We start from the raw sequence: 12,153 nt of genomic DNA, 5'->3' as shown, positions 1-12,153 counted from the left end.
TTACCAGGTCAGTGTAGCAGGCAGGAGAAATAACAGGATCGAGGGTACAGCGGGAATGTTCTCCCTACATTAGCGTCTAAACAATACCCTCAAGACCCCAAAGACTCCTGCCCTTACAAGGGCAGTCCACATCTGCCCCTGTACAGCCCTGGTCTAATGAAAATTCCCTAGTCCCTACGCGTTTCTTGGCACCGTCTTGCGCCAGTCATCAGGGGACCTTAACAGTGCTTAGAAGTGTCCAAGTACTACCATGCCTGCCCACAGTGGTGAGACTAGTTTAACTACACAGAGCCAACTAACATGACTACCATTGATAACTATGATAGCAAAAGATGAACGCTACCTGCTCTCTTTAAAAGGCCTCTCCAGCTCCGCCTACCTCTTCACAGACAGTGAGCCCCTCAGCAGCGTACTCGCGAATTTCGCGCCATTTCGGCGCTTAATGATGACGTATTGCGGGACCGCGTCATCTCTTTTCGCCTCTTTCACATCGGAGTGCCGACATCCAGAGCTGCGCATGCGTGCCCGGCGTACCGTACCCACGCATGCGCACTTTCTACAGCTCCGCTTCTCAATATCAGCCGAGCTGTATGTAATTCACACGGCATCCCATACCCTTCCTGGGAAGTGAGGGGGTTGGCCGTTTATGGTTTGGCTCCACCCCTTCTGGCTCCTGTTCCACCCCTTCATAGAAAAACAATGGGGAAATCACCAGACCTTACTCACAAGCCCCAGTGGATAGTATTTTAACATAATCCCACCCCCAGCTCACACCTTCTTATCAAATATACTCAAGGCTCTCCTGAGGAGGAAAACAAAATACACTTGGAGCCGTAATTATTGCTCCTAGAGCATTATTAGCCAGTTGTACATCAGTTTAATTTACATTTTGTATTGAACCAAAGAAAATATAATAGTCTCCCGATAACCTACTCACATCATCTTTTAATATGAAAAGATTCAAGAAAAGATTCAAGAAACACCCTCCCCCCTATTTTTTTATCATAACTCAAATAAAACAACAGATCGGTAAGTAATGCCGCGGGCCCCACAAACACTATTATTGTACTCGGGGGTCTTTTCAGACCTCTGAGTATAATGATCGGAGGCCCAGGAGAGGTAAAGTAACATAAAAAATAGTGTTACTTACCTCTCCGGGCTCTAGACAGGCTTCAGGCCTACTTGTGTGATGTCCCTGACGTCACATGACCAGGACCTGCGTCCCAGGTCATGTTATGTCCCGGATGTCATTGAAGATGGCCGACACCACCGAAGAGTGCAGCGGAGCCAGAGATAGGTGAGTAACAGTGTTTTTTATGTGGGTATCCCACTCAGTCTCTGATTATTATACTCTGGGGTCTGAAAAGACCTCAGAGTATAATAATTGTTCATGGGTGTCCACAGTGGGGCATAATACTGTGTGCAGGGGCCACTATGGGGCATAATACTGTGTGCAGGGGCCACTATGGGGGATAATACTGTGTGCAGGGGCCACTATGGGGGATAATACTGTGTGCAGGGGCCACTATGGGGGATAATACTGTGTGCAGGGGCTACTATGGGACATAATACTGTGTGCAGGGGCCACTATGGGACATTATACTGTGTGCAGGGGCCACTATGGGGCATAATACTGTGTGCAGGGGCCACTATGGGGCATAATACTGTGTGCAGGGGCCACTATGGGACATTATACTGTGTGCAGGGGCCACTATGGGACATAATACTGTGTGCAGGGGCCACTATGGGGCATTATACTGTGTGCAGGGGCCACTATGTGACATAATACTGTGTGCAGGGGCCACTATGGGGCATTATACTGTGTGCAGGGGCCACTATGAGGCATTATACAGTGTGCAGGGGCCACTATGGGGGATAATACTGTGTGCAGGGGAAACTATGGGACATAATAAAGCGCACAGGAATGTGGGGAGGTAGAGGGGGATCAGTTGGGGTCTTCGGCGTTGTTCAGGAGGGGGACCCCATGTCAAAAGTTCACCACGGGGCCCCGTCATTCCTAGTTACGCCACTGGTACATTCCTATATCTGACCTCACTTTCATGTCATTACCAGATCTGTGACATCATCTCCAAGTGGGAGCAGGCATCCAAGGAGCAGCTGCCAGGGAAATGTGATGGTACCCGGACTGTCAGACTCACGTACAAAAACAGGTGCGGGTCCCTATAGCTGGAATCACATCGTTTTCTATATCACATCAATCCCGTATAGACGCACCAGCCTTGTACTTGACTGTAACTTTTGTGCACTGTATTACAGGCTGAGTTTCACCGTGCAGGTGCGAGGGGAGACCGAGAGAGAGAAACTGCTGTTAATGTACCAGACGAATGATAAAATTGTTAATGGCATCTTTCCAGTAAATAAGGAGCTGGCACTAGAATTGGCTGCTCTGCTTGCCCAGGTAACCTCGGAGAAATGAACTATGTATACCTTTTAATGCAATTTCCGAAGCAATTACCTTTAATGAAGCCGTCCGCTAATGTGCGGTACACTATTAACCGCTAATTATACAATTTGAGGTCCCTATGTAAAGATGGCTTCCCAAGGTGGTTTAACCGTCCCTCCGTCTCTTAGTCTTTTTGCTTTTTGCAGGTGGATAACAGATGTGAAAGCCAAGGTATTATTAGCGTATTGTTTTAATGGGTCTACGTGTGCGGTAATGTGCCTAATGTATGGAATAATGGCAGTAAAGTGGCTGCACAAGAAAGAGACTTGAATCGGTATGGGTTCTTACATAAGCTCCTTACCGTACGCAAAGTGGCTTTTTCCGTCAAGGATCTGTTAAAAAAGTGATGTCTTGCATTAAGAAAGCAAGTGAATGAGTGTACATTTGTGCAGAAATCTCGAGGGCAAGTTGATAAACTCAGACATCATTACTTAAGATGGATTTAGAGGAAATTACATGTCCGGGGCGAAGAAAAACAAACAGTTTAGTTGAAGGTGTCTCAGGTTGTTGCATTAAAGAGGTTATCTACTTATTTATGTCTTGCTTCACATGGGCAGATTCGGTCCGTGAAATATGGCGGCCATAGATTCCGGACCGAACACTGGGCAGCAGCCTGGACTCCAAGGGTCATAGTCATCTCGGCTGTCCTGTAGCCATGTTTTCAGTAGAAGGGCGCAGGGACTCCTACAGGGTCAGGCTGAGGTTCCTTGGGCCCACCAGATAAAATGGTTCTGGTAATCTCCCATTCAAGAAGTCCCAAGTCCACTTCATATTTGGGTGTCTTCTGCTGAAATATGATTGTGTTAGAGCGTGGGCGCACCCGTGGATCCTCTGATACTCATGGGACAGTCCAGCACTGGACTCCTACCATCATAGATGACTATTTTATGCCCAAGCCATGTATCTAAATACCCTGGCCAAGGTTGTGTACCTCATTGGGGGCCCCTTGTCACCCAAATCTCAGGGCACGTTCCTTGCCAACCCCCCTAATTATACCCCAGCTCTTCATAAAGACATCACAGGGTTGAATCTGTTATAATAAACTATACCAGATCGGATAGTACATACTGGAAAAGATTGTTCAGCAAATGATGTATCACATGTACATTTAGTTGTTATTTTGTTCCAAATTTGCAGCAAATTTCACTCCATGCATTGCAGATGATGAAATCTAAGCTGAAGAATTTTTTAATTCAATTTCTGCACAGCATATGGATGATTTTTGGTAAAATTGTATCCACTTTGCTGCAAATGTGCTCTGGATTAATCACCTGCAAATCTAGAAGGAAAATCTGCAGCCATTACGAAATTATTTTCGTGCAGAGACATAACTTAAAGCTCTTGGGCCCCAATGCACAATGAGTAATGTGGCCCCTGTAATACTTTGCAATATTTTGAATAGTAATATATTTTACGTAGCAGATTTCTCCAGCAGGTAACTTGCGCTATTTAGGCCCGGTTCACATCAGCATTCAGTAATCCATTCGGGGAGTCTGCATGGGGGCACCTCGAACGGAATACTGAACGCATTGGTAAGCGGTGACCAGTGAAAGCACACAGACCCCATAGACTATAATGGGGTCCGTGTGCTTTCCGCGTGATGTCCGCACGAGATATGCAGACAGGAAAGTAGATCATGAAGTACTTTCCTGTCCGCATGACTCGTGGGGACACCGTGCGGAGAACCCCATAGACTATAATGGGGTCTGTGTGCTTTCATAAGGTCACCATTTGCCACTGCATTCAGTAGTCCGTTCAGGGGGTCCCCATGCAGACCCCCTGAACAGATTACAAACACAGATGTGAAACAGGCCTTACTTATTGATCTTTGCCCTTAAGCCTCAAGGAGGTCCTCTGTGCCGAACCTGAACAGTGTTAGGCTCTGCAGGGCCCAGTAGCGACTGCTACTTCTGCAACCCCTATAGCTACACCCCTGGTAGTGCAGTAATAAGCAGGAGCTGGCAACCAATATTTCCACTTTATCCAGGGATGGAAGGGACTAACAGGGGATTTTCTGGTGTGTCAAGGGATTTTCAAGACCATAAACTCCCTCTCTAATATCAAGCTCCTCAAAAAAATCCCCTCCATGGATCCATCCTCCAATAGCTTGATGCAGCTGGGTATTATATCCCATAATGCAACATTGTGAGTCTAGTCAAGTTCAGGACCACAACTCTCATACTGTTTTTCTGCAGGTGGAAAGCGGAGATTTTGAGCGCCCCCTCCAGACCACTGCTGGCCAACTAAAGTCGAACCAGACACTTAGGCAAACACTTGAAAAATTTTATCCGAAGAGATACAGAGAGGACTGTACAGAGGAGCAGTTACGGTGGGTTCATTACTTCATGGGAGACATGAGCTGCACCCTCAGTGTATACGTCACGCCAATCCATACTGACCTGCTGCTTAATATTTTACTCCAGGCAGCTTCACCAAAGACTGGGAACAAGATGGATGGCTCTCCGTGGTCACAGCACTTCAGACTGTGTACGAATATATCTGACGGTTGCAAGGAAGTGGACGTTTTTTGGTGCTGCTCTTTTTCCAGCAAAAGTAAGAAACCCTGGGGTGAGAAGTAAGGGGGCTGAGCAGTAAAGTGGTAAAGCGGGCTGAGCAGTAACAATGGGCTGGTGCCATGGGAGGGGGGCCAGAGGAGGGGAGGGGTATTGGGTAAGGGGGCCCCCAGGAGGGAGGGCCGTAGAGCCGCACTATAAGGGGGGATGGGCCGCGGAATAGAGGGGTAGTGACCGCGGGATGGGGGGGGCCCGGGAGGAAGGGGGTGCGGGAGGGGCCATGGGATGGGGGGGCAGGGGCGTCAGGGGGAACAGTGGCATGGGTGTGGGGGAGGAAGGAACCAGGTGCATAGGGGGGACCCCGGGAGGAAGGGGGCGTGGGTTGGGGGCGGGGGCACCAGGGGGAGCAGGGGCATGGGCGCGGCTGAGGAAGGGGGCAGGTGCGTGGGTGAGAGGGGGGAAGCCAAGAGCAGGCGGTAGGTAGTGAGGCCGCACGGCCAGGCGAGAAGCAAGGGAGGCGGAGGTGCGCAAGCGGGGCCGCACACCGGCTGCTAACCAACATGACTTGCCTAAATAAAAGCGGCTCAGCGCCCACGTCAACCCGCAGACGAAGTCCTGGGCAGATGCTAGTGTAAACATAAATTCATAACAGTCATTTACCGGGATAAAAAGTGACCTATGTGTTAATCGAGGTTACAAACTATCTGTGTGCCAAATTTCATTCAAATCTGTTCAGTCGTTTTTTGCGCGATCGAGCAACAAACATCCAAACTTTCACATTTATAATATTAGTAGGATTGCAGAAGGGGACATTTTGTGCAATGGCATAAGAAATGGAAATATCATGGGGCGATGTTGTAAGACCAGTGTATAGGTCTTATTCACCCCTGCCCTGCTGGAAGATGCGCTTCACTTATGACAAGGCGCATCCTCCGTCTGTCGGCTGCATGCACCTGCACTGCTCATAGCTGCCATCTTTCATGCCAGTATAAATATGATGGGCTGATGGCCCTCCCGTGCCCCACATCTTGCCCCATTTCAGGAAAGTGGTGTAAAGGAGAAAAAAGTTGCAATATTTTGTAAAAAAAAATAAATTAACATTTCATGCCTTGTACATCTGAAAACATAAAAGGAATGATATATTTCCACTCATGTGTAATGTGTGGCTGTGCACAGGGGCCCCCTGTCATCCTAAAAACAGCTTCTTACTTACTACTAGATTGCATGTAAGGAATGAACTTGTGATTTTAGGGATAACATTGATCTTTCTACCCACAGCCTCAGTCCCCGTCACCCTTTGATGGTCAACTCATCTGGCTGGCTGTACATGAAGATGGAATAAGTGTACTGGAATACGCCACTATGGTAAGGGATAACCTTATTACTAGTCAGTGACTGCAAATGCTTAAAGGTATTTGACTACTAAGCGTGAGATTGGGGATCACATGTACCCTGGATGATGGAAGTAGCTGGACACACATTATGGCTCCCTTCAGTTTTATGAGGACAGACAGTGACCCGCTATATCCACCGGTCCCACAGGGGTGAATGGAATGGAAATAAGCACAATCTCTCCTCTCACTATACAAATATAGGTTTAAAGGGAGTCTCAGATCCAAAATTCTTCCCCAATCAATAACATTGCCCCTTCTGGGTTCTCCTCCAATCTCCCTTTCTGGCACTGCAGTGATAACATGAATGTGAACATTGTTGCAAATCACTAACTTCACCGGTCAGTTACATCAATGTTGCACCAATTCTGGAGCTGCATCAATGACGTGAGCGACTACTGCACATGGGGCAGACGTATGTAAGACCATTCATATCATCACTAGAGTACCAGTAAGGGAGACTCAAGGAAACACAAAACTGCAACAGAGGAAGATACGAGAGGTAAGTGTCACTCCATTGTTTTTATACTTTAAACAATTACCTGCCCAGAAAAGCCCTTTAGGCTCAGGCTCCACATTGCAGAAACGCAGCTTTTTTTGTTGTTGCAGATTTTTCTGTGGTTTATTGAGCCAAAGCCAAAAATTGACTTCAAAATAAATGGGAAGTATATAGGAAGTTCTTATACTTCTCCCTTCTTATGGCTTTGGCTCAAAAAGTGAAACAAAACATGCAACAAAAAAGCTGCATTTCCACAACATTGAACCTTAACCTTACGGCTATGCTGACATCTGTGCTAGAGTCTCCGTTGCAGCGTCTGCTGGAAAATCGTTGCTGGAAAAAGTTCTGCACAGAGGACTTTTCCTCTGGTAGTTTCAGTTTTAAAATGATGGACACCCAAGGGACCCCATTACAGTCAATGGCTCTGTGTGTTACCACTATAGTAGCGGTCCAGCTCCTCCAACGGACCAGAACAACGGAAAGGCGATGCAAGTATGAGGCTAGCACCATTCCAACTGTCCGCCAATTTTAATTATCTGACACCTTGGCAGTCCAGAGGATGTAAAACAGGAATTTTGTATATTTTATACGGTATATTTGTATGTAATATATTTATGTATCTTATATACCGTATATACTCGAGTATAAGCCAAATTTTTCAGCACAGTTTTTGTGCTGAAAAAGCCCCCCTCGACTTATACTCAAGTCAAGCAAAAAAAAAAATATTTTTTTAATTTTTTTTTTTGGGAGGGGTGTCTATGACCAGCCGCAATAGTAATGTATAGAATCTCCCATAAAATAATGGGGGGAAAAAAGAAGCTTTAAAAAAAATATAATAAATTAATAAAGTAAATAAAAGTTGTAAATCCCTCCTTTCCCTAGATTACCTATAAAAGTAGGAAACGACTGTGAAACACAAACACATTAGGTCTCCCTGTGTCTACTGAATATAGGGGATCTGCAGTGCTCCTGTTCCGTCAGGAAGGGGTTAATAGGAGCACTGCAGATCCCCTATAGTCAGCCAGGCTGGATTCCAAGTGGGGGAAAAACTTCAGTTCTCAAGCTCAGGGAAGGGGCAGACAGACAACCAAAACACCCCCTCCCCTCCCCCAGCACCTACTGCACCCAAAAACTCCGACCATTTTAATTTTTTAAATTTTCCAGTAGCTGCTGCATTTCCCCCCTCGGCTTATACTCGAGTCAATAAGTTTTCCCAGTTTTTTGTGGTAACATTAGGGGCCTCGGCTTATATTCGGGTCGGCTTATACTCGAGTATATACAGTATTTACATATATTATATGTTTAGATTTGATATATTTCTGTATTTGATACATTTTATATGTTTATATTTAATATACATATGTATCCTATATTTACAGATTTTACATTTGTATCTATAATATATTGATGTATTTTATCTATTCAATCCGCAACCTATTCCAGGTACAGCCTGCCCCCCAGCACTGAGCATAACATCCACTAGAATTAGGATAAACTTTTTGTTTGCACATTAATAAAGAACAGCCAAGGCATCCACTTTTTGTCCGTAGGAGTGTTGCTAAAATGCTAAATTGCTTATTTATAGATTTATTACAAACCTGTCAGACTCACCGCAAACAAATGCCTTCCAAACGTGATACTTATATGTCCCTTTGGGGGGGGCGAGCACAAAAAAAAATAAAATAATGGCAGGCGTTGAGTCTTTTATTAAGTAAATGCATTGCTTTTGTTGGAGTCTTTCATCGCAGTTGTTGTTTGAATTGCAAATACAAATAATGTTTTGCCATCTTTTTCTCCCCTTCTCTTTTTCCTCCCACTCTTCTGTTCCTTAAGAGGTTGCTGTGCACGTACGTACACAGGAGTCTAATGACCTTCGGAGGTTACCGCGATGACTTTATGCTGGTAGTTAACACGCAGACAAAGGACAAGTCAACTGAAAAACTTCTGTTTGCTATGGCAAAAGTAAAGGTAGGTACATTAGCTGAAATACACGCCAGCCGCTCGGAGGTAGGCTTTTAGGAATAAAGTACTCTTATAGGGTAGGATATAAAAAGCATGAATTAAGCACCTGCGGCTTAAACAAAGCCATGTTTATTATCTTAGCTGGAGGCTTGGAGAGGGAAAAAAGCAATTATAAACTATAAGACCGGGCGATGTAATTACAGAACGCTTGTTCTTTTGTTCATCTAGTGGTCTTCTCACCGGGTTCCGAATTTTGCTCACACAAATAAAATGTGGCGACGTAAACGAGAGAAGCTTTTCTGCCGAGAAGCCTAGATTGCTACTATTAAAAATAACAGGGGTAACAGCACCTGAACAATATTTTCGGCTTCCAGTACTAAGCCGGCAGCGCAACAGATGGGAGTGCGGAGACAGCACAGATTATTTTTATTAGCTACACTACATAAAATTGAAAGGCCCGGGCCGGCGACGAGAGGTTGGCCCGGCGGACGGCTAGGAATCATACATTAAAGTGAATGGCCAAAGAATTTTTTTTTATTCGATATAAATAGGTTCAAATTGATCCCTTAAGACATCTTTAATATATTTTGTTATGGTGGTCAGAGCTCTGGTTGGCTAATACCGTGGCCTGAATCCCCTGCAAAGAGATAGAATGACATGGTCAATACAGATACTTTGTATAAATCAATAGTACAGGTGAATGTTACCTTATTCTCATTAGCACTTGGGTATGGATATTGTTGTCTCCACTGTTTTTGGCCGACCCATTGGGTTGTTTCCAATTGCCTTTCCTATTTTACTTATTATACCCCTGTGCTTGCTTGAAAATCCAATAAAATTTATAATGTAAAAAAATACAGGTGCCTATACGATACTTTGTAATAAAACATATCAGAGGAAAAATGCTTCTTGCTCTCTTACTCTCTCCTTGAAATCTCTGCTGAATCTGTCTTGGTCTCCCCAGGGGGACTGTCAGTTCATAAAGGTATCAGATTATAGGTGTCTATCTGCTAAAAGATACACAGACATGATGCCCATAGAAGTCTATGGAAAGGGGAGGAAGAAGAGGTGAAAATGAGAGAGACAGACAAAAGAGATGTGTTTTCCTCTCCATTTTTTAGAAAGAGTAACTTTCTACATATTAGTCTATGAAGAGGAGAGGGGAGAAGAAGAGGCTGCTACAAAAAAAAAAAACAATCAAATAATCGCTGCTGCTACACTCTGCTCTTTTAACACTGCTAGGTTGTAGATAAGAGTCTAGTAGTGCACAGAATCAGGCATTAAATCAATTATCTAGTCAGTAGCAGCACCTACTCCCCCCTCCTTTGTATGTGTGAGGCTGAATATAGGGACACATCTTATGTAAACAAGCATAGAAGATAAGAAGGAGGGGAATAGCTTAGTAAGTGGTGAGGGAAACAAAACTCCTTAAAGGGATCCTATCATACAAACACTTTTTTCTTCTCATTAACACGTTGGAATAGCCTTAAGAAAGGCTATTCTTCTCCTACCATATGTTGTCTTCTCTGCGCTGCCGTTCGGTAGAAATCACGGTTTTTGTCGGTATGCAAATGAGTTTTCTCGCAGCACTGGGGGCAAAAGAACTATCTCCAGCGCCGCCTCCATCTTCGTCACCAACGTCCTCTTCTTCCGGTGCAGGTTTCAGACTTCTAGGCCTCGTGTCTCGGGCAGAGCAGACTGCGCCTGCCCACAGGCCACGAGAAAATGGCCGCTTACATACTCTGTAAGTGGCCATTTTCTCGTGGCCTGTGGGCATGTGCGTTCTGCTCTGCCTGAGGCCTAGAAGTCTGAAACCTGCGACGGAAGAAGACGCGCAGAGAGGCCGTTCCTGAAGAAGATGGTGGATGCGCTGGAGTGAGTTCTTTTGCAGCATTGGGGACGCCTCCAGTGGTGTTTGAGCACTGAGGCCCACCCCCAGTGCTGCAAGAGAACTCATTTCTATACCAACAAAGAACGGGATTCTTATGGAACAGTGGTGCAGAGACGACAATGAAAGGTAGGAGAAGAATAGCCATTCTTAAGGCTATTCCGACGTGTTAATGAGAAAAAAAAAGCATTTGTATGATAGGATCCCTTTAATAAGATATATTACAAAGTTTCTTATATTCACCTGTACTGTTCATGTATGACACGTTGTTTATAACTGGAGATACACTTGGAGAATTTGGAGAACTATATCAGAAAAATGGAGCTCAGACCACTTTATAGATACATTAAGAAATGAATCCGTTCATAGTATTGGACCTAATAATTACATTCTATCGTGTTACCATATATATATATATATATATATATATATATATATATATATATATACTGACATCAATGTAATATGTATTAATGTTGCTACATAGTGTCAGCAGAACTGGAATCTTTATATGGCATTGGGGCTATAGATCATTGGGTCAAATATGAATTTTAATATTCTAACTTTTTATTTTTTTTAGATTTTGGAGATAACCTTGCTGATCGCCAGCTACATAAACACAGCCCAACAGCAAAAAGTGGTTGCCCATCATCTCTCTGCACCGGCCCTTCTCTCTGCCCAGGAAGAATCAAAAAACAGACACATGGGAAGCCATCTGCTGCTATCAAACAACCGACCCACTAAGGGGCCTACTTTATTATAGCGAGGGTACATCATTTTACTGACATTCCAAAAAAGTTGACATATGGACCAAAATAAGATAAGAAACCTCAGGTTGAAAAAGTGGTACCACATAGGGGTGTTATTATGGTGCCCTCGTCGGAGTGGCATAGACAAGATACTGACCCTGTGATGGCCATGCTTGGGACTTCTTGGAAGAAACTTTGTTCTTGAGTGGTTGAAGTGAATGATGGAGGAGATATCTCCTGATACAACCAACCATAGTGATAAAACAGTTCAGAAGGTAACGCGGATGATGGGAGTAATACTACATACATTCTGGTATAAATAATGCTGGATCAGAACCAATCCTAATGCTTGTATGGATTTAGCCCAATGAAGATGCTCCAGGAATTCTCCGAGGCTTTGGGGCTCTCATGACATTGCTTGATTTTCCTATAAATAGTTGAAACTGCCTATTAGATTTACATCTGAGGATCACGTAGGTCCAAGGCGTCTGGTGCTTTGGTATCTGCCTATCCAGTAGGTCACACCTTGCTCATGGGGATTATCCTTATATACAATGGGGCTTCCAATGTGAGGCCTCGGGCTACAAAACTACGTGTCCGTCACTGCCTCCCATTGGAAACAGTGTCAAGCAGATTGGAGAGAGTTTTTGGACCCTCAACTTTAGAGCTATACGAATCTCTCAAGTG

The 12,153-nt window shown here is 44.6% G+C and overlaps 1 protein-coding gene across 2 annotated transcripts in view; it reads left to right on the top strand.

The window, feature by feature from the left end:
- The window catches only part of PLEKHH2 (pleckstrin homology, MyTH4 and FERM domain containing H2), a 98,061-nt gene extending 86,109 nt beyond the window's left edge, over nt 1-11,952 (top strand). For both annotated transcript variants that reach the window (XM_075267013.1, XM_075267014.1), the window contains 7 exons: nt 2,074-2,171; nt 2,278-2,419; nt 4,660-4,793; nt 4,888-5,017; nt 6,256-6,342; nt 8,701-8,835; nt 11,298-11,952. In XM_075267013.1, coding sequence (XP_075123114.1) covers nt 2,074-2,171; nt 2,278-2,419; nt 4,660-4,793; nt 4,888-5,017; nt 6,256-6,342; nt 8,701-8,835; nt 11,298-11,480 — 909 coding nt within the window. In that variant the 3' untranslated portion in view covers nt 11,481-11,952. The remainder of the gene's footprint in view (nt 1-2,073; nt 2,172-2,277; nt 2,420-4,659; nt 4,794-4,887; nt 5,018-6,255; nt 6,343-8,700; nt 8,836-11,297) is intronic.
- The last annotated feature ends 201 nt before the right edge of the window (nt 11,953-12,153 follow it).

This window comes from Leptodactylus fuscus, chromosome 3 (genome assembly GCF_031893055.1).
Source record: "Leptodactylus fuscus isolate aLepFus1 chromosome 3, aLepFus1.hap2, whole genome shotgun sequence".
Taxonomy (NCBI): Eukaryota; Metazoa; Chordata; class Amphibia; order Anura; family Leptodactylidae; genus Leptodactylus; species Leptodactylus fuscus.
The sequence above is the reverse complement of the archived record's forward strand: the minus strand, read 5'-3'. Positions and strand labels throughout refer to the sequence as shown.